The 23201-nt window shown below is 44.2% G+C and overlaps 1 protein-coding gene across 1 annotated transcript in view; it reads left to right on the top strand.

The window, feature by feature from the left end:
• GSAP (gamma-secretase activating protein) overlaps window positions 1–23201 on the top strand; it is a 646974-nt gene that overhangs the window by 223928 nt on the left and 399845 nt on the right. The window contains exon 12 of the mRNA XM_069229679.1: window positions 16798–16883. Coding sequence (XP_069085780.1) covers window positions 16798–16883 — 86 coding nt within the window. The remainder of the gene's footprint in view (window positions 1–16797; window positions 16884–23201) is intronic.

The raw sequence follows: 23201 nt of genomic DNA on the forward strand, positions 1-23201 counted from the left end.
TGTTCATATAGTAGCGCTATGCATGACTTGTGTACTTCTTCATGGAAAAAAACAAGTTTATCTACCATCCTAGATGTAATTAATTTTATGCCACTGTTGAAATCTTTAAAACACATGGAAATGATATCTCAGAATTTTCTATATCTTCTTTTACTTTTCCACTGCTCCGTTCTCCTACATCTACACATTGCACAAGCCACATATTTGTCATATGACTTCGATAAGCTCCAAGTACCACTGCATGCATCAAGGTCCATGTTGTCACAGAGACCTATTCAGTTTGCCTTGTAGGCATCTTTTCTTGTTGCGAATCTTCCACTTTGTCCAGTATTCGATCAGTGTTTAGTTTGAGGACGGTAATACTTCAGAAAATCCTGATCCAGGGCTGTGCTAGGGAAATCTCTTATCTTCCGCTGTTTTCCCTGTGAGGTCTTTGGTCAAACCTGATCTAGTTTGTCTTTTTGATGCCCATTTCTGTCTCTCTATTTAGTTCTAATCTGTAAGTTTCAATGGTTTTATTTCTTTCAATCTTCAGTCTAAAACCATCTTTCAGGTTGTTAGTAGTTGCAGGGTCACTCTGCCTTTTTATTGGTCCTTACTGTCTTCTAATAATACTACTTCGAGCTTCCAATTAACATGACTGGTAAACTCTTGTTTATTTGTTTACTGAAAGGCAGATGACCAGCCCTTAATTTCTTTTGTTTGCACTTGTGAGTGTCCACTTATGTGTATGTGAATGGTAGCATTGCAAATGATTCGATTGTGGTCCCTTGCTAGGATACCTAGGATATTCTGGCAGTACCTGATGCCACCCATCGGGTACTTACCGACCAGGTTTGCAGGTCCTAACACACTTCATGCTTGTTGCACTCCCTCACTGTTATTCCACTGATGTCTCTTCAGTAAGTTCCCACAGCTGTCAATCCACCTTCTACTTTCCCCTGTGTGTCATTCTGCATGGCCGGAAGCAGTGCAATATTTGCAACCATCATTAAACAGTAGTCACAAACTGCAGCTCTCGGGAGACAGGAAGTTTCTGCAGGCTCATCAAATGCATGGTGTCTCCCTCATCCTCTTGCTCTCTCTGCAGATTGTTAGTGTCAGGAGAGTGGTGTGGGTATTTTGTTACATATTGCCCTCTCGTCCATTATGCAACAATTCCAAAAACATCAGTTCAGAAAACATCTCACTGGTGCCTTTTGACTACTGCGCTTAGGTCCAGCAAAATCTCAAAAAATTAAACTATTGAGGCCAGGCAGCCAGGGAGAAATGGTCCAGTTATCCATTTAAAGAGTCGCACACCTCTACAATGGTATTCTAAATATGATAATAATAATAAATATTAATAAAATGGTGGAAAGGGATATCATGAAGTAACTATGATTTATGCAGCACAGACAAGATTTTAGAACAGGCTGTCGTTTTAAGCACTGTGGTTTTCTTAACTAGCTTCACAAATGTCGCAAGCAGTCTTGTGCTTGCATACTTATAGAAGGCCCTTTGTTCTGTAACTTACTATTACTAACTTACTATTACTTACTGGTAATCTTCATTACCCCTGGTCCTCTTGTCCTCGTCCCTTTTGATAACAATTGAGATAACCCTAGCTCCCCATACAGAAAAAAGAACAGAGGAATACTAGTATCTACTGCCACACCCCCTCCTCCTTGAAGGTATATAACCCAGCATTCCTCCTGAACTACCAAGCCCCAGCCATTTGAAGATTGGCAATCCAGGAAGGAGTGAAGGGCATGATGAATGGGATGAGGACAACAGGGCAAGGAGTAATGAAGATTACCTGTAAGTAGTAGGACATTACTCTCAGATCCCTCCTTATCCTCGTCCCCTTCATCACAAGTGAGAATTCCCAACTTGAACAACCCGCCATTCATAGAGAATGAAGAAAACCACAAAAGGACACTATTACAAGAATGCAGCTCCCCATAGTTACTTATTCATACAGGTAAGTGGACAATTCAAGACACAACAGAATGTGAAAGCTCACATAACATTCTGCAACCTGTAATGTTTAACAAAAGTATTAGGGGTAGCCTGTGTAGCTGCCCATCAGATCTTTGAGATGGACACCCTTTTAAATTCCGCCCAGTTAGCAGACTGATTAACAAAGGCAAAGTCTTCTTTCCCCGAGTCAATCCTCCCAAAGAAACATACAAGGAATCAGTCTTTCTAAAGTACTAGAGGCCTGATTTAGATCTCGGCGGAGAGGTTATTCCTTTGCAGCGGTGATGATATCCCAACCAACGAAATCTAAATACCCTAGAAAACAATGGTATTTAGATTTCGGCAGCCGGGATATCTGTCACTGTTGCGGGTGAGTAACTCCTCTGCCAAGATATAAATCTGAGGTACTGCTGGTGCTAAGGATGAATCGGGACACAATAATATGCATCCTCGAGATCCATTGTGCACATCAGTTGTTCCTTGACCACCAGTGGAATTACTCTTTGTGGAGTTTCATCTTGAAGGCCAAGGTCTCCACTAATCTGTTGAGGGATTTTAAGTGCAGTACAGTCCTGAAACCCCTGTGGAATTCTCCAATAGAAAAATGATGGAATAAAAACCCATGCCCTTTTCCGTCTGAGGAACTTTTGTATTTCCTCCTTCTAGAGGAGTATTTGATGCACTCAGACAGAGCCAACCTCTTTGCCTTCCGTGAAGGCCAAGGAATTGTCTGAACTGATGGAGGAGGCAGAGCCAAAAACACTATCTGGTACCCTTCCCTGAGAATTCCCATCACCCAAGTGTCTTAAGTAGATGTCTTAAGTAGATGCCTCCCACACCTGGAGAAACTGCTAGGTGGGACCTCACTTAAAACCACTGGACATTCACCATATAGTCAGGAGTAAAGTTTTGGGTGAAACTTAGTCTTCTTGTCTCTACCCCTATGAGCCTGAAATCTCCTCTGAGAATGCTGTTGTTGTCTCCAGGAGGGCTGACAAAAAGGAGATTTAGGCTTTGCAGGCTGTTTATTTGAAGAAGACGTTTTCAGGGAGGAGGAATGCTTCTTCTCCTTAAACAATTTGTGGTGCTTTTCCTCACACTTTGCTCCAGATAGCTGGATACCTGAAAAGGAAGCCTGAGAGCAAATGCCTTCTGAGCTGACTCTGTATGCCAGTCCTTCAAAACCAAGTTACGCCGGGCAATGACACCAGCTCCCACAAACACAGTGCCGTAGCCCTCACCACATCAAAGGAAATGTCTGACATGTATTCTGCCTGAAGCTCGATTTGCTCCAACTAACCAACAATCGGATGCATCATCCATGGACCTGAAGAGAGGCTTAATGTCCGATATCAAGGACTGGGACAAATTTGTCTCATATTTCCCAGCCCGCTGGTCAGATGTGAGCTAGAATACACCTTTCGGAAGGCAGCATCAATCCTTTTATCCACAGAATCGTTTATGACCACATCCTCCGCCAAAGACATTCTCCCCACCAAACTGGCCACAAACGAGTCAATAGGGATTAAATCCGGTAGATCTTATTGCATATCCTGCAGTGGGTATAACTTTGCCATAAACCTAGGCAGAATGATCTTGTCCTAGTCCTTTCAGGACCTCCTAATTCTAAGGATGTATATGAACATCCAGCAGAGCAGCACTTTGAAATTTGCGAATGAGCGAACCAGCAGAAGTTTCTGGGACCTCATCCTCTGAAAAGCCCATAAAGCTGAGGGGGATCTAACAGGCATCATATCCTTCTACTTAACTTTATCAGATGCCATTTCCAACAAAGTCCCTTTAATCAACCTTTTAATTCAGGCATCATCACCATCCCTGCAGCGTTTAGGCAGAGGAAGAGAAGAAGACTACTCCAAAGAGTACTCCACATGCCGCCTCCTCTTCCTGCAATGCTTACCCATCGCAGTGAAACAGATAGTCAATAAGATCCAGAAATCACTTTGTACAAATTACACAAAACCACTATGCAGTACTCAGCCGATTACTGCTTTTTACACTTTGCCATTACTTCCACATAGTACCAGAAGAGGAAAAGCCGGCTCCTGCATGCTCTGTCTGGTTGAGCATGCGCACTTGAGACACAGAAGTCCAGTGACACACAGAATCGAACCGATCATGAATGTTTCCCAAATATTCCCTTGCACCATGCTTTCCAGGCAATACCGGTCTCCTCACAGGCCTTACAGGTAAGGAGACAAAATCCTTCATACTAACAACCCTGCCCAGCTGGAATGCCCGCTGGTAATGACTGCAACCAACGGATTGCCCATGCCCCGCAGGAGCAACTCTAATCCTCAGCAACAGTAAAAAGAACAGGAGGAATGCTGGATAGATATTATTCTTCTGTGGGTGGAGGGGGGGGGAGTAGATACTAGTAGTCGTTTCGTTGTTTTTCTGTATGGCTGGAGTTATCTCACTTGTGAAGGGGACGAGGACAAGGGTGTTACAAGTTGTTTTTCTTCGAAGAAGTGTTTTCTAGTCACGGGATCGAGTGACTCCTCCTCTTTGGCGCCAATCTTTCCTTGTTGAAAGATTGTTTTCTTTCCGCCATCGGGTTCGGACGTGTTAACTTTTGCTCCGATAGTTCGAGTTGGAAAAGTTTCAAAACTCGTCGGTATTGTTTCGATCGCGTTCCATCCTCTATCGACAATTCAGTACCGTTGGATCAAACATCGTTACTCGTCCTTCAGGGCGCCCATGCCCAACTCGGACCTTGTTGGCCAACCGCGTGGAAGCCTCATGGACCGGACTCCATTCCGCTTTTGCCCTCGGTGCCACCCTAAATTCCCCTACACAGACCAATATCTCGTCTGTAATCTCTGCCTTTCCCCAGACCATCGGGAAGAGAATTGCGAGGCCTGCAGATCCTTCCGTTCCAAGGAAACGCTCCGAGACAGAAGAGCACAGAGTCTCGAGATGGCATCCAAAAGCACTGAATGTTTCGACGTTGAAGAGGAGGAGATCATGCAGACTAATGTCTCAGTTAGAGGATCCAACTCTGAGCATGAGTCTGAGGAGGGCAAGACCGGTCACGGGAGGACAGCAGGTGAGTACGCCTGCCCCAGCCAAGCCCAAACATGAGGACGCCACTGCCGGAAGGCCATGGCTCGACCCGGAAAAAGACCTTCGGTGACAAACCCACAACTTCGGCACCGAAAAAGCCCACTCCTCCCAAGCCATCGGACTCGAACCGAGGCTCTGTCTCCGAGCCCAGCAAATATCGATCTTTCGAGTCGAAGATCATTTTCGGAGCCAAGACCATCCTCAACCCCCAATTTTTTTTGATACCGAAAAAACCAGCTTCAGAGCCGAAAAAGCCTATTTACACAGAGGAGCATGGACTTTCACAGGCACTTAAAGAAAGCCATAAAGCTACTGAGGAACATTCACAAGTGGAGGCAATTGATGAAAGGCAAGCCAGGATTCACATCCATAAAGACCCTGGCCGAATTTTAATGGCACTTCTTCCAAAACCAAAGAGGAAATTTGCCTTTCAAGAGGAATTGGACAGTGCACAGCCTCCAGCTAAAGTGCCAAGAACAAAGGAGAAACCTCCACCTCCTCAATTTTCTTCTCCTCCTCAATCTCCACATTTACTTATCTCTCCCCCTACTAGTCCTACACCTATGCAGACACCAGCACACTCATTTGATTCGCAGCAGGACAATGTGGATCCATGGGATCTTTATGATCTAGACCCCATTCCAGACAACCCAGATTGCTATCCCTCTAAGCCTTCACCACCAGAGGATAGTACAGGCTACACCCAGGTCAAAGGTAGGGCGGCATCCTATCACAATGTTGCCACGCATACTGAACCATTAGAGGATGACTTCCTTTTTAATTCACTCTCCTCTACACATGCAACTTATCAGTTGCTTCCCATGCTCCCCGGCGTGTTAAAACATGCTGACCAAACATTCAAGGAGCCAGTAAAAGCAAGAATAATTACTCCTAGGGTGGAGAAAAAATATAAGCCACCTCCTTCTGATCCTGTCTTTATCACCCAACAGTTACCTCCAGACTCCGTAGTCGTAAGCGCAGCCAGAATAAGCGCAAGCTTGCACTCATCAGGTGATGCACCCCCACCAGACAAGGAGAGTAGGAAGTTTGATGCTGCGGGGAAAAGGGTGGCATCTCAGGCAGCCAACCAGTGGAGGATAGCCAACTCTCAGGCATTGTTCGCTAGATACGACAGGGTACACTGGGATGAGATGAAAGACATAATTCAACATCTCCCCAAAGAACAGCATAAGAGGGCACAACAAATAGTAGAGGAAGGCCAAGCCATAACCAATAATCAGATCAGGTCAGCCCTAGACTCGGCAGATACAGCAGCCAGAACCATCAACACTGCTGTAACCATAAGAAGACACGCATGGCTTAGATCTTCAGGATTCAAGCCTGAAATACAACAGGCAGTCTTCAATATGCTGTTCCACCAAAAACAGCTTTTTGGCCCAGAGATGGACATGGCAATTGAAAAAATGAAAAAAGATTCAGACACCGCAAAGGCCATGGGTGCTCTGTATACCACACAATACAGGGGATCCTTTCGTAAGCCCCAATATAGAGGTGGGTTTAGAGCCCAAACTGCTGAGGCATCCACCTCACAGCCAAAGTCGGCCTACCAACCTCAATATCAACAAGTTGGTTTCAAAGGTACTTCTAGTGGCCAGTACCCCAGAGGCAGGGGAAAATAGCAAACAGCAAAACAAGCCTCACAACAAACTAAGCAGTGACTTATGCCATCCCTTCCCAATTCACATCTCATCTGTGGGGGGGTAGGGGGAAGACTGCAAAGGTTCCACAACAATTGGCTACCCATTACCACAGACAGCTGGGTATTATCAATTATCCGCAATGGCTATTGCATAGAATTGACACAAACTCCACCAAAACCACACAAGCTGTCCACAGACCATATCACTCTGTTGCAAGAGGAAGTAAAATCTCTATTACTCAAACAAGCAATAGAAGCTGTGCCACAAAATCAACTAGGGACAGGAGTTTACTCACTGTATTTCCTCATTCCCAAAAAGGATGGAACCTTAAGGCCAATATTAGATCTCAGAACCCTTAGTCTTTACATCCTGTCAGAACATTTTCACTTGATAACACTACAGGATGTTATCCCACTACTTCAACAACACGATTTCATGGCAACATTATACCTCAAGGATGCGTATTTTCACATACCCATCCATCCAGCGCACAAACAATATCTCAGGTTTGTCATTCAAGGCAGGCATTATCAGTTCAAAGTGTTACCCTTCGGAATAACAACAGCTCCCAGGGTGTTCACAAAATGCCTGGCGGTAGTTGCAGCCTACCTAAGAAGGCAACACATTCATGTCTTTCCATATCGCGATGATTGTCTAATAAAATCAAACAGTCATACACAATGCCAAAACCATGCGCACTATCTAATACAAACCCTGCACACCCTAGGGTTCTCCAAAAACTACCAAAAGTCACAAATACAACCTGCGCAAATTCAACAGTATTTAGGGGCAACACTAAATACTCAAAGAGCGCTAGCAAGCCCAAATCCGCAAATAATACAAGCATTTCACAATATATTAGCACACATACAGACAGGCCAACAATACACTGTCAAATTCGTCATGAAAGTATTGGGCATGATGGCATCCTGTATTGCGATTGTCCCACATGCAAGACTAAACATGCGTCCCGTTCAACAGTGCCTTGCACAGCAATGGTCACAGGCACAGGGTCAACTTCAAGATCTAGTGTTGATAGACCGCCAAACATACATGTCCCTTCAGTGGTGGGATTCCACAAACCTAAACAAAGGGTGGCCATTTCAAAACCCTGTGCTTCAGACCATAATTACAACAGATGCATCAATGATTGGCTGGGGAGCTCACCTCAACAATCACAACATTCAAGGACAATGGGAAACCAAACACAAACAGTTACACATAAATCACTTAGTTGTTAGCTGTATTTCTAGCACTTAAAGCTTTTCAGCCTCTTCTCGCTCAGAAGATTATCCTTATCAAAACAGACAACATGACAACAATGTATTACCTAAACAAACAAGGAGGAACACATTCGTCCCAACTCTCCCTCTTAGCCCAAAAAAGTTCGCAATGGGCAATCCACAACAAGATTCACCTGATAGCACAATACATTCCAGCGATACACAACCAATTGGCAGATGTTCTCAGCAGAAATCATCAACAAACACACGAGTGGGAGATTCACCCTCAAGTACTTCAACAATGGGGAACACCAGACATAGATCTGTTCGCCACCAGCAAAAACGCAAAATGTCAAAACTTCGCATCCAGATACCCACATCCCCTATCCAAGGGCAATGCTCTATGGATCAGTTGGTCAGGAATATTTACTTATGCTTTTCCCCCTTTCCCACTCATTCCATTTCTAGTCAACAAACTGCATCAAAACACGCTCAAGCTAATACTCATAGCACCAACGTGGGCACGTTACCATGGTACACAACACTATTAGACCTGTCAGTAGTACCAAACTCCCAAACAGACCAGATCTGTTGACACAAAACAAACAGCAGATCAGGCATCCAAATCCCAACATACTCAATCTAGCGATTTGGCTCCTGAGGTCATAGAATGTGGGTATCTACAACTACCAACTGAATGTATGGAAGTAATTAAGCAAGCAAGAAAACCCACTACCAGGCAGTGCTATGCCAACAAATGGAAAAGATTTGTGTATTACTGTCAATCTAAATAAATTACCCCTCTTTCAGCATCAATACAAGACATTGTATGCTATTTGCAAAAATCAAATTTAGATTTTTCATCCATAAAGATACATCTCACTGCAATCTCCGTGTATTTGCAAAATATGCAGCACTGCTCTTTATTTAGAGTTCCTGTTATCAAAGCCTTCATGGAAGGGTTAAAATGCATCATCCCACCTAGAATGCCTCCAGTGCCTTTGTGGAATCTAAACATAGTGCTCACGCGGCTTATGGGCCCACCATTACCTATGCATTCATGTCAAATACAATTCTTAACATTGAAAGTAGCCTTTCTAGTCCCAATTACTTCATTGTGAAGAGTTAGTGAAATTCAGGCTTTCACAATTCAAGAACCGTTCATACAAGTACATAGGCATAAAGTTGTACTACAAACTAACCCTAAATTTCTTCCAAAAGTAGTATCACCTTTTCATATCAATCAAACAGTGGAACTACCAGTCTTCTTCCCACAGCCAGATTCTGTGGCAGAAAGAGCCCTGCATACATTAGATATAAAAAGAGCCCTAATGTATTACATAGATAAAACAAAATCATTCAGAAAAACTAAACAGTTATTTGTGGCCTTCCAGAAACCACATACTGGTAACCCCATTTCAAAACAAGGTTTAGCAAGATGGATAGTAAAATGTATCCAAGCATGTTACCTTAAAGCTGAAAGACAACTCTTAGTTGCACCTAAAGCACATTCCACAAGGAAAAAAGGGGCTACAATGGCTTTCTTAAGAAATATACCAATGGCTGAAATATGTAAAGCAGCTACTTGGTCAACACCACATACATTTACTAAACATTATTGTGTAGATGTGTTAGCAGCACAACAAGCCACAGTAGGTCAAGCTGTACTAAGAACATTATTTCAAACAACTTCAACTCCTACAGGCTAACCACCGCTTTTATGGGAGAAACAACTGCTTTTTAGTCTATGCACAGCATGTGTATCTGCAGTTACACATGCCATCGAACGGAAAATGTCACTTACCAAGTGTACATCTGTTAGTGGCATGTTCTGCTGCAGATTCACATGCACCCTCCCACCTCCCCGGGAGCCTGTAGCTGTTTAAATTAAACAATCACTTGTACATATGTATATATATATATTCCATTTGCATGGACATCTCTTTTCTTAATACTCTATCACTCCTACCTTACCCTCTGCGGGAAAACAATCTAACATGGAGTCGATACCCATGCGCAATGGAGCCGAAGAGGCAGAGTCACTCGATCCCTGGACTCAAACACTTCTTCGAAGAAAAAGAACTTGTAACACTCCGAGCCCAACACTAGATGGCAGACGTATGCACAGTGGGTAAGTGACATTTTCCATATATATGTTTGATGGCATGTGTAGCTGCAGATACACATGCCATGCACAGGTCCTGCCATCTAGTGTTGGGCTCAGAGTGTTACAAGTTGTTTTTCTTCGAAGAAGTCTTTTCGAGTCACGGAACCAAGTGACTCCTCCTTTTCGGCTCCATTGTGCATGGGCATCGACTCCATATTATATTGTTTTCTTTCCACCATCGGGTTCGGATGTGTTCCTCTTCACTCCGGTTGTTCCAGTTAGAAAAATCTTACAAACCCTCTAAATTCGTCGGTATTGTTTTCAATCGCATCTCATCCAGCATCGACACCTCTGTACTGGCGGATACACATCTCTGATTGCCCTTTGGGGTACCCGCGCCCAACTTGGGCCTGGACGGGCCAACCAAAAGTATTGTCGAAGCCTCATGGACCGGACCGCGTTTAGATTCTGCCCTCTGTGCCACGCCAAGTATCCCTACACAGATCAACATCTGGTTTGCAACCTGTGTTTATCTCCGGATCATCGAGAGGATACCTGCGAAGCCTGTAAATACTTCCGCTCGAAAAAGACTTTAAGAGACCGAAGAGCGCAAAGGTTAGAGATGGCGTCCAGAAGCACCGAACGCCTCGACGCAGAAGAGGAGGAGATGATCCACACCGCTGTCTCCGTTCGGGGATCCGATTCCGAACAAGAGTCCGACATCAACCGACCAGTAATAGCGGGCCAGCACGCGAGTATGCTTGCCCTGACCAAACCAATCCCAAATACAAGGCCTCGGGGATGCCACTGCCGGAAGGCCATTGCTCCACCCATAAAAAAGCTACCGGAGACCAAGTACCATCTTCGGCACCGAAAAAGGCCACGCCAATAACAAAGCTTTCGGACTCGAGCCGAGGCACAGGCTCCGAAATCATACGACACCGACCCATCAAGTCAAAACCCCGGAAGTCACTTTCGGAACCGAGGCCAACAACTACTCCAGGGCCATCAGTGCCAGAAAAAAACTGTTTCGGAACCCAAAAAACATACCTACACAGAGGAGTATGGACTTTCAAAATAATTAAAAGAAAGCCATAGATTTGATGAGGAATTGCAACAAATGGAGGATTTTGATGAAAAACAGCCCAGGATACAAATCCACAAGGACACTGGCAAGATCCTCACAGCACCTCCTCTAGGAACAAAAAGGAAACTGGCCTTCGCCTTCCATGGACGTTTGGACACTGATCAGCCAACGGCTAAAGTGCCAAAAATAAGAGAGAAATCTCCGCCTCCCCAGTTTTCTCCTCAACAGTCTCCTCCTCATTCTCCTCAACTGTCACTCCCCCCCCCCCCCCCTGTCAAAAACCACGGCGCAGTCTCCATCACACACTATGCAGTCACAACATGACATGGATCCATGGGATCTCTATGATGACCCAGTCTCAGACAATAGCCCAGAGTGCTACCCGTCTAAGCCATCGCCACCTGAGGATAGCACCTCATATACACAGGTTCTAGCTAGGGCAGCGGCATTTCACAACGTGACCATGCACACAGAACCTCTGGAGGACGACTTCTTGTTCAACACATTGTCCTCAACTCATGCCACATACCAAAGCCTATCCATGCTCCCCGGTATGCTAAAACACGTGCAGCAAATATTCCAAGAACCGGTTAAAGGAAGGGCTGTAACCCCAAGGGTTGAGAAAAAATACAAGCCACCACCCTCCGACCCCATTTTATCACACAACAGCTGCCCCCAGATTCCGTAGAGGCCAGCACAGCAAGGAAAAGGGCTAACTCACAGTCCTCTGGAGATGCACCCCTCCAGATAAAGAAAACAAGAAATTCGATGCTGCAGGGAATAGGGTGGCGTCACAGGCAGCCAATCAGTGGCGCATAGCTAATTCGCAGGCCCTACTAGCTAGGCACGACAGGGCTCACTGGGAGGAGATGAAGGACATTACTCAGTATCTCCCCAAGGACCAACAGAAGAGAGCCCAGCAGGTAGTAGAGGAGGGACAGGCAATTACAAACAATCAAATAAGATCGGCGCTAGATTCCGCAGATGCAGCCGCAAGAACTATAAATACGGCTGTCACCATTAGGCGACATGCATGGCTCAGGTCATCAGGATTTAAACCTGAAATCCAACAGGCTGTCCTCAACATGCCTTTTAATCAGCAACAATTATTCCGCACACAGGTTGACACAGCCATAGACAAAATCAAAAAAGACGCCGACACTGCCAAAGCGATGGGGGCGCTTTATTCATCCCAATACAGATGTTCATTTTGAAAGCCTCAATATAGGGGAGGCTTCAGGCCACAACCTTCTGAGCCATCTACCTCACAAGCCAAGCCCTCTTACCAGACACAATATCAGAGAGGGGGATTTTGGGAATCCTACAGAGGACAATTCCCCAAATCTAGAGGAAAATACCAATCCTCAAAACAACCCACTAATAACATACAGTGACTTGACTACCACCTTCCCTCACCACACTTCCCCTGTGGGAGGAAGACTACAAAAGTTCCACGACCAATGGTTAAACATCACAACAGACAACTGGGCACTATCCATTATCCAACATGGTTACTGCATAAAGTTCACACAAATTCCTCCAGACATTCCCCTAAAAGCACACAAACTTCCATCTCAACACATTCCAGTGTTACAGACAGAAGTACAGGCACTATTACTAAAACAAGCTATAGAAATTGTGCTGCATCATCGAAAAGGAACAGGGGTTTACTCCCCTTATTCTCAAAAAGGACAAAACATTAAGACCAATATTAGATCTCAGAGCTCTCAACCTCTACATCGGATCAGAACACCTTCACATGGTAACACTACACGATGTAGTCCCTCTGCAACCACAGGAAGAATTTATGGCAACACTGGATCTAAAAGATGCGTACTTTCACATACCCATCCATCCATCCAGCCCACAGAAAATATATCAGATTTGTAATACAGGGAAAACACTACCAGTTCAAAGTGTTACCTTTCGGAATAACAGCCCCCAGAGTATTTACAAAATGCCTTGCCGTAGTCGCAGCATACATAAGGAGACAACATATACATGTCTTCCTTTATCTCGACTATTGGCTAATAAAAGCCAACACACAAAAACAGTGCCAAAATCACACACGTTATGTAATAAACACCCTACACGCACTAGGGTTCTCAATAAATTACCAGAAGTCACATCTAAAACCGGCACAAATTCAGCGGTATTTAGGGGCCACATTAAACACCCAAAAAGCACTTGCAAGCCCAAGTCCACAAAGAGTGCAATCGTTCCACACCATATTGCCAAGAATTCAGCCAGACCAACACTACACTGTCCGATTTGTAATGAAACGGTTGGGTATGATGGCATCATTCATCGCCATTGTCCCAAACGCAAGATTACACATGCAACCCTTACAACAGTGTCTCGCAAAACAATGGTCGCAGGCACATGGTTATCTCCAAGATCTAGTGTTGATAGACCGCCAAACACACATTTTGCTTCAGTGGTGGAATCCCACAAATTTAAACAAAGGGCGGCCATTTCAGGACCCTGTGCCTCATGCCATTCTTACAACAGATGCACCAATGATTGGATGGGGGGGCACACCTCAAAATCACAATATTCAGGGACAATTCGACAACAAACAAAAACAATTTCACATAGATCAATTAGAACTGCTAGCAGTATCCCTCGTACCAAGAGCCTTTCAACCTCTTCTTTCTCACAAACACATTCTTGTCAGAACAGACAATATGACAACAATGTACTACCTAAACAAACAGGGAGGAACCCACTCATCACAACTTTGGCTTCTAGAACAAAAGATTTGGCATTGGGCAATTCACAACAAAATACACCTGGTAGCTCAATACATTCCAGGAATTCACAATCAATTAGTAGACAACCTCAGTGGAGATTACCAACAAACCCATGAGTGGGAAATTCACCCCCAAGTACTTCACAAATACTTTCGTCAGTGGGGGACACGAGACCTAGATCTGTTCACCACCAACCACAGCGCAAAATGCCAAAACTTCGCATCTAGGTACCCACACCCTCAATCCAAGGGCAATGCTCTATGGATCAACTGGTCAGGGATATTTGCTTACGCTTTTCCCCCTCTCCCGCTCATTCCATTTCTGGTCAACAAACTGCGTCAAAACAAACTCAAACTCATACTTATAGCACCAACGTGGGCACGTCAACCATGGTACACCACATTGCTTGACCTGTCAGTAGTACCACACATCAAACTCCCAAACAGACCGGACCTGTTGACACAAAAAAAACAACAGATCAGACACCCCAATCCAGCAATGCTCAATCTGGCAAAATGGCTCCTGAAATCCTAGAGTTTGGATATCTAAATCTTCCATCAGAATGTATGGAAGTGATTAAACCGACAAGAAAACCTACCACCAGGCAGTGTTATGCAAACAAATGGAAAAGATTTGTTTCCTACTATCAAGCAAAACACATAACGCCCTTAGACACAACCATACACAACCAAGACATTGTAGGCTATTTACTACACCTACAAAAAACAAATCTAGCTTTTTCATCCATTAAGATACATCTCACAGCAATTTCTGCTTATTTGCAAAATAAACAAACCAAATCTCTGTTCAGAGTGCCTGTCTTCAAAGCTTTCATGGAGGGTCTAAAACAAATCATACCTCCAAGAACGCCTCCAGTACCCTCATGGAATCTTATTATACACACATGACTCACCCTTTGAACCCATGCACTTTCCTAACTTGGAAAGTAGCATTTCTAGTGGCAATCACTTCATTACGAAGAGTTATTGAAATACAAGCATTCACTATTGAACAACCATTTATACAAGTACACAAACATATGGTTGTACTTCGCACAAACCCTAAATTTCTACCTAAAGTCATCTCTCCGTTTCATTCAAACCAAACAGTGGAATTTCCAGTCTTCTTCCCAAAGCCAGACTCAGTGGCAGAAAGAGCACTACATACATTAGATATTAAGAGAGCTTTAATGTATTACATCGGCAGAACAAAATAGTTTCGAAAAACTAAACAATTGTTCGTCGCATTCCAAAACCCCCATACTGGTAATCCTATATCAAAACAAGGCATAGCCAGGTGGATAGTGAAATGTATCCAAACTTGTTACCTAATCAAGCATTACTGTGTAGACGTGTTAGCAACACAACAGGCCACAGCAGGACAGGCTGTACTAAGAACACTTTTTCAAACAACTTCAACTCCTACAGGCTGACCACCGCTTAGGGGAGGGATTACTGCTTTGTAATCTATGCATAGCATGTGTATCTGCAGCTGCACATGCCATCGAACGGAAAATGTCACTTACCCAGTGTACATCTGTTTGTGGCATGTTCTGCTGCAGGTTCACATGCGCCCTCCCTCCTCCCCAGGAGCCTGTAGCTGTTTAAGTTACATTTAAAATTTGTACAAATGTATATACATCTCTATTCCATTGCACGGACATCTCTTTCTTTACACTCTATCACTCCTACCTTACCCTCTGCGGGAAAACAATCTAAGATGGAGTCGATGCCCATGCGCAATGGAGCCGAAAAGGAGGAGTCACTCGGTCCTGTGACTTGAAAAGACTTCTTTGAAGAAAAACAACTTGTAACACTCCGAGCCCAACACTAGATGGAACGACCTGTTGCATAGCATGTGAATCTGCAGCGGAACATGCCATGAACAGATGTACACTGGGTAAGTGACATTTTCTATATATATATATATATATATATATATATATATATATATATATATATATATCTTTGTTCAACACGCTCCATTAAGGGGCCACAGACCCTGACAGGGCAGCCTCCGCATGAGGGCGAAGCATCCCATCTTAACATAGAACAAAAGTAGCTAAGGCACCAGTTTGGGATCCATCCAAACACTTTATTCCAGAGTGAACAACAACTCTCCTTTTCCTGACGCGTTTCGGCACCAAAGTTACAATGTATACTGGAAAAGTGTCCTTGTTTAAAGTTGTTGCCCATATTCCTCTCGTTATAAGGAGGTCCCAAACAGCTAGAAGGGAGGTAAAATACCTCTCTCCCATCCCTTGCTCACCTCAGTTTGACCTTCTGTCTCGGATAAATGCCGTGGTTCTCACCGAGGAAAGCGGGTCGGGCCCCTTCAATATAAATCTTTGTTCAACACGCTCCATTAAGGGGCCACAGACCCTGACAGGGCAGCCTCCGCATGAGGGCGAAGCATCCCATCTTAACATATTTTACCTCCCTTCTAGCTGTTTGGGACCTCCTTATAACGAGAGGAATATGGGCAACAACTTTAAACAAGGACACTTTTCCAGTATACATTGTAACTTTGGTGCCTAAAACGCTATTTCATGCAGTACAATGATTCAGCACCAGAGTTTAAGAACATGGAATGGTGCACCTTGGGACATGGAGTTCGTGATTATCAGGTCACATGATCAGCAATTTAAAAAGCACTGGCTTTGTGATCACTTGCATTGTCTCACCTGTGATCAAGGCAGTTGGAGCCGAAACGCGTCAGGAAAAGGAGAGTTGTTGTTCACTCTGGAATAAAGTGTTTGGATGGATCCCAAACTGGTGCCTTAGCTACTTTTGTTCTATATATATATATATATATATATAATAAAATATTACTTACTTAGATAATCCATACACTTGTTCATCCTTTAATTCAGATGCATCGAAGTTTCCATTCACTACATTCTTTTTTTTTTCTGCTCTAGACTTGTTAATTTTGGATATGACCATTATCATGACAATTCCTCGCCCCAAGATGCATTGAATATGCAAGTGTTTACAAGTACAACAGGTATCATATAATGGATTATTTTTGAAACTTGTATTTTTCTACATTGTAATCAGGTGTATGTTTTCTGTGGTGCTCTGTTTGGATTCCAATGCAAAACAGTGCTATGACTGCCCAACCTACTTTTTAATTAAACTTAAGTAAGCTATCTACATAATGTAATACCTTGATATGATGCAGCCAGTTGACCCCTTCACAGGGTCTATTGACTCCCACTCTGATCTGACCCAGGTGTTTGTGAAATCTGTTTTTAGACTGTGAAAAAAATGTGTTGAAAATTCTTTCAGCCTTTGCTTCTGTTGGACCAGCTTCTTAAAAGTTGTGTTCTATGAATTAAACATATTGAGCTCCTAAACGTGAAATCACATCTGTTATATCCTGTGGAGTGAGTGGTGGTGATGTTGGAGAGAGAGAGAATAGAAAGCAGGGCTGTATCATCCCAAGTTCTTTGGGGCCCCAATGGGAATATATGCCTGCTTTGTGCTCCTTGGAGCACTTCAGTATTAGAGAATGGCCCACATACACTTTTGCAAACCATTCTATAATATATATCATGCTGGTGCTACATGTGTACCCATGTGACCTCAAGAGGGCTTTCCCTCTTTTGCACGGGGGCATTGGTCGAAGCAACTGAGGAAACAGTTGCCTCTGCACCTGCAGGGTATTACAGAAGTGGGTGCAGAGGCAAAAGAGTTGTCAGGTTGAGCACTGACTGTCCACTGCATTGAGGCGGCGCACAGTGCACCCTTCAAGAGCATTTCTTAAAAGGGGAAAGGTGGCCCCATGCAAATAAGTGCATGCAATAAGGAGCTGGGACCCTATTTAAAATGTGAACCAAGTCACCACATGCACAGAGAAAAGTGGACCGGCTGCTTTAAACCCCCCCGTCTGCCTTTCAGTAATATACTCACACAAGGGGGAAGCTCAAGTTTGTAGCGGTTAAGAGCGCACCATAGTGCTAAAATGTGATTAAGCAATCTATACATAAAATGGCCCCAGAAGACTCAAACCAAGATCTGATCCTCAGTATGTTGTTATTGTGTGACCTTGGAATTCACAAGGAATCATCTCTCAGGTTGTATCTATTGCTGACTTCGACAAACTGCCCTCTTAGTTTATCCAAGGAGGGGGCCCCCCTGTATGTTTAACTGCCCAGGATCCACTGTGAACATTGTACTTGCCTTCAAAAGAATATTCAATTCCTTGTACAAATAGGTTCCAGTAAGAGAGAAAATTCCTTCTTCCACTCCCACCTGACATCAAATTGTGTTTCTTTTGCAACCTCTCTTACTCTAACCTGTTAATCTCAGTAGGGATGGTGAACAAGGCCTTGTGCAATTTAGTATATCTGTTTGTATGTGACTGCATATGTGCTCTACCATTTCATGGGTGCCTCAGTATGACACTGATCCTTTGTTGTTTCTGGGTAGAGGTACTCAAGATTACCCTCTTGATACAGTAACTTCAGGATAAAGCTTATCCTGGGTAAACATCCTCAACAACGATTGCGTTAACACCGACTCCCTTTTTCTCTGCCTTAACCATGCACATGCTGAACAACGTACATGCATGGTTAAGGCAGAGAAAAAGGGTGTCCGCATCAGCAGAGGATGCGGTCAGGTAAGTGGGGCTGGGGGTAGTTTTGTTTTTGGGGCCGTGGTGGGGGGTTGGGGTAATTTTGTATTTAGGGCAGGAGAGTGGGAGTGTCGGGGTAATTTTGTTTATAGGGGTGGGGGTGGGTTTTTAGGGACGGGGTTGGGGGTAATTTTGTATTTAGGGTGGGTAGGGGGCAGGTTTTAAGGGGCAGGGGTGCAGGGTTTGGGTAATTTTGTATTTAGGGTGGGGGTGGAGGGGGTCGAGTAGGATGCGGTCACGTAAGTGGGACTGGGAGAGGGGTGGGGTAGTTTTATTTTTGGGGTGGGGCGGGTGGGGGGTTGGGGTAGGTTTTAGGTCTGTGGGTGGGGGTATAGGGGTATGTTTTAGTGGGAAGGCAGAGGGGTCAGGGTAGTTTTATTTTGTGGGTAGGCGGTCGAGGTAGTTTTATTTTTAGGGCGGGGTCAGGGTAATTTTGTTTTTAGGGGCAGGGTAGTTTTATTTTTGGGGTGGGCCCAGTCGTTTTTAGGGCGGGTAGGGGTGTCGGGGTAGGTTTTAGGGCTCAATGTGGGTGGGGGTATTGGGGTAGTTTGTAGGGTCAGGTGGGGGTTGGGAAAGTTTTCTTTTTAGGGTGGGGGGGGTCAGGGTAGTTGTATTTTTAGGTAGTTGTATTGTTGGGGGGATGGAATGCGAAAACCATGCATGCCGTTCCACACATGCCTTTACTAGGCATGCCTTTACAATGAAAAATCGTGGGTAAGTTTGTGTTTAGGGCCGGTAGGGGGCATGTTTTAAGGGGCATGGGAGCGGGTCGGGGTAATTTTGTATTTAGGGCAGGGATGGAGGGGGTCGGGGTAGGACGCGGTCAGGTAATTGGGACTGGGAGAGGGGAGGGGTAGTTTTATTTTTGGGGGTCAGTTGTTAGGGCAGGTGGGGGGTTGGGGTAGATTTTAGGGCTGTGGGTGGGGGGAATAGGGGTAGTTTTTAGGGGCAGGCGGGGGTCAGGGTAGTTTTATTTTGTGGGTGGGTGTTGAGGTAGTTTTATTTTTAGGGCGGGATCAGGGTAAAGTTTGTTTTTAGGGGCAGGGTAGTTTTATTTTTGGAGTGGGGTCAGTCGTTTTTAGGGCGGGTGGGGGTGTCGGGGTAGGTTTTAGAGCTCAGGGTGGGTGTGGGTATTGGGTCGTTTTTAGGGTCAGGCATGCGAAAACCATGTATGCCGTTCCACACATGCCTTTACTAGGCATGCCTTTACAATTAAACATTGTTGTAAAAGGCATTCGTGGAAACAATGCGGTTGTTGTTTGGACCTCGTTGTTCAAGCATGCATGGTTGGCAGTGTGCTAATCCCAAATTGCCTCTGATATCTCCTGAGGCACTGTTAACTCCTAAATCGGGTCTTTTTAACCTTAATCGCATGCTTTGTGGTTTATCACCCTGGTTCAATTGAACTACAATGAAAGTAAAGCATGCAGTCTTTTCCGTTGGGTTCGGACTGTGGCCTCTTTTGAGGAACCTCCTGTCCTGGAGTAGACACACTCGAAGCAAACCAAGCTCAGGAGTGGGCATCTCTTTGCAGCCATCTAGTCCATTCTAAGCAGACACACTGCCTCATTTGCAACTACCGTTGGCTTTTCCTTTTTCTTTGTTCTACTGTTGAGCTTTGATGTTGCAAATACCCAAAAAGTAAGCACTCTTCCTTTATAAACCTGCTGCAGTTGTGCTTTGACTAAACCCTGCGCAGGGTTGCAGTGTCCTGAAGGGAATGTGTGCCAGAGGCCCACAAAGACAGTGTTGCTGGAGCTAGAGATGTGGGAAGTGCTGCAATACCCCTATAAAACTGAAAGAATTCAACTCTTGTTTCTCTTCTGGCAGCATTTGTTGTGTTTTCAAAGACAGACCTTCTCATATCCTGCATGAATAAACTAGAAAAAGTCTGACGCATCTCTCTGCTCCCCGTCCAACCAAAGTGATCTTCTAGACAGCACTCAATCAGGATTCAGAAAGAACCACCGCACCGAAACAGCACTCATCATGGCCACTGACTACATTTGAATCTTCCTGGACAGAGGAGAAAGAGTGGCCCTCATCCTGCTTGATCTCTCTGCAGCCTTCAACACTGTTTCCCATTATACCTTCATCAAAAGACTCCACGAGATTGGCATACAAGGATCCACTCTTGGATCTGTTCCTTCCTCACCGGAAGAACCCAAATGGGTCAAGCTGCCACCCTTCACATCAGAGACTAAGAAGCTGATATACATAGTCCCACGGGTATCGTCTCTCAGCCCCCAGCCCTTTCAACATATACATGACACCACCCGCCAACATCATCAGATCACAAGACATCACATCATCTCCTATGCCGATGACACCCATCTCATTCTCTCCTTGACAGACAAGACAACCAGAACCAGGTTAACCGGCTGCATGATCATGGCTGAAGACTGGATGTGAACCAGCTGTCTGAAGCTTAACTCCGACAAGATGAAAGTACTGATCCTTTGCAACATGGGACTCCTCCTGGTGGCTGTCAGAGCTAGAACCCACAGATCACCCAAGAAATCTAGCCATCATCCCAGATCACAAGCTCAACATGAGGGCTCAAGTCAATGCAGTGTGGGCACCTCCTTCTTCCACATCCTATGTATGCTGCAAAAGATCTTCAAATGGTTGCCTGAGAATACCAGACGAATTATCACAGCACTTATCATCTGCAGGCTGGACTATGGCAACGCTCAGCACCCACATTGTACTACACCCCAGGAAGCTTTATTAGCTCCCAATTCTCAAGCACATCCAATTCAAACATCTCACGCACACATAAAAAGCCCTGCACAACTCAGTACCAAAATACCTGAACAGCCAGATGGACTTTCACCAATCTACCAGACACCTAAGCTCTTTATCATTCATACACACTCCCTGCAAAAGCAAAACTGGAGGTCGATCATTTTCCTACATAGCACCCAAGACACGGAACAACCTCCCTCAACACATCAAAGCCTCTTCCTCACTTTTTTTTTACTTCTGCAGGAAGCTGAAGATCTTGCTCTTCGTATAAGCACCTTAAGGAACACACACCTACTCAACTGCCCAAGCACCTGGATCCCCTCTCGAGTGATTTATGTGCTATAGAAATAAACATAACTTATCCCCTTTGCCTTTAATGAGGTTACATTATTGGTTAGCACCCCTGTAGGAAATCAGCCTTTCTGTGTTATTACCCCAGGTTTTTCAGCTTTTTGCTGGACACTTTATTTTTGCTTCCTTTAGGTGTCCATGCACTTTATTCCTGCTAACCTGAATCAAATTTCCTGTGCTACAACTTTAAACATAGCTGAATTGGTGTACTCCTAATTGATGTATTTGTGACCTATAGCTCCCTAGTATATGGTACAACGTGTACCCAGGGCCTAGAAGTTAAATGCCATTAGTGGACTGCGGCAACTCCTGTGCCATCCACTATAGTGGTAGTGCAAACATAATTTCAGGCCTAGCCTGACTGTAGCAGTTTAAAAACTGCAGTTCAAACTGGTAAAATAAACCCTTTTGACAGGTCAAAACCTCACTTAAAAATTAGTAACCCAACCCTATCTAGACATTGCACCCTGCAAAGCAGGGTACGTGGTATTTAAAATAAGGTCATGTAGGTATTTAACTTTAACATGCCCTTGCAATGACTAGCATCCAGAAGCTATTCTACTGTGGCAATTCTATTGGCCTCATGTAGAAAACAAGAGTGCAGATTAAAATAATAATTTAGTATCTCTGGAGTGGAATTAGCTAGAAAATTAATTAAACAACTATTAGAATTGTCAAAATGGATTTTTAATAAATAATAGGGAAAAGTTACTTCTAGAAAGTTACATTTTCTCTGCCTGAACATCCATGAGGATAATGTGCATTTTCCCTCCAAATTCTTCTAGCCAAAGATTAGCATTTGAATAGTTGGAAAACAAAGGCAAAGTACCTCCCAGAAAGTACATAGTAGGTCACTTTGATTGACAAGTCGACCTTAATGGGCTGAGATGACTCCTTTGAGCTCAGGCCAAGGGCGGAGGCTGTGAGAATGTTTTTTGACATTTGTGTCATAGCCTGCTTGACCAGTCTGCTGGGTTTACATACAACACTTTGGTGTGCACTTGAAGGAAGGAAACAGGATGCCAAGACCATTTATCTTGATCCACTGTCTGGTTGCCAGAAAACTCTTCTGTTATCCTACCAGACTTCAGTCTTTTGGTTTATCGTGGGCATAGGGCCTTTTACAAACTGGATTTTAATGTTGGATGTGGAAAAACACTAGGATTACCATAGTACACACCCACACCCCTCAGAGCCACGTTTAATGTGGCTAAAGACTTTCGCCATCCTTGAAAATGTCATTAAAAAAAATAATCTACTCCACCTAATTATAATTCTCTTGACCCATAAAGTGGTTTCAAATGATGTGATCCTGAACAAATATTTGAGTTCACTAAGCTGCCATTTTCTTCATCACAAAAGAGAGCACCTTCAAATATGTGACTTAAGCCTCCCTGCTGTACAAAAACCTTTTTAGTTTGAATTAGTAGACTAAACTTTTGATTCATATGTAATACAAATCTAGCCACATATAGGATACAGATGACCCCAAACTTGCCTCTCTGTTCATTAACAGCATTGTCATCAACGCGGGACAGGAATGCTTCTCGAATCATGTTTAAAACCTATCACTTTTAAGAAATACAT

Source organism: Pleurodeles waltl, chromosome 4_1, assembly GCF_031143425.1.
Source record: "Pleurodeles waltl isolate 20211129_DDA chromosome 4_1, aPleWal1.hap1.20221129, whole genome shotgun sequence".
NCBI classification, from domain to species: domain Eukaryota; kingdom Metazoa; phylum Chordata; class Amphibia; order Caudata; family Salamandridae; genus Pleurodeles; species Pleurodeles waltl.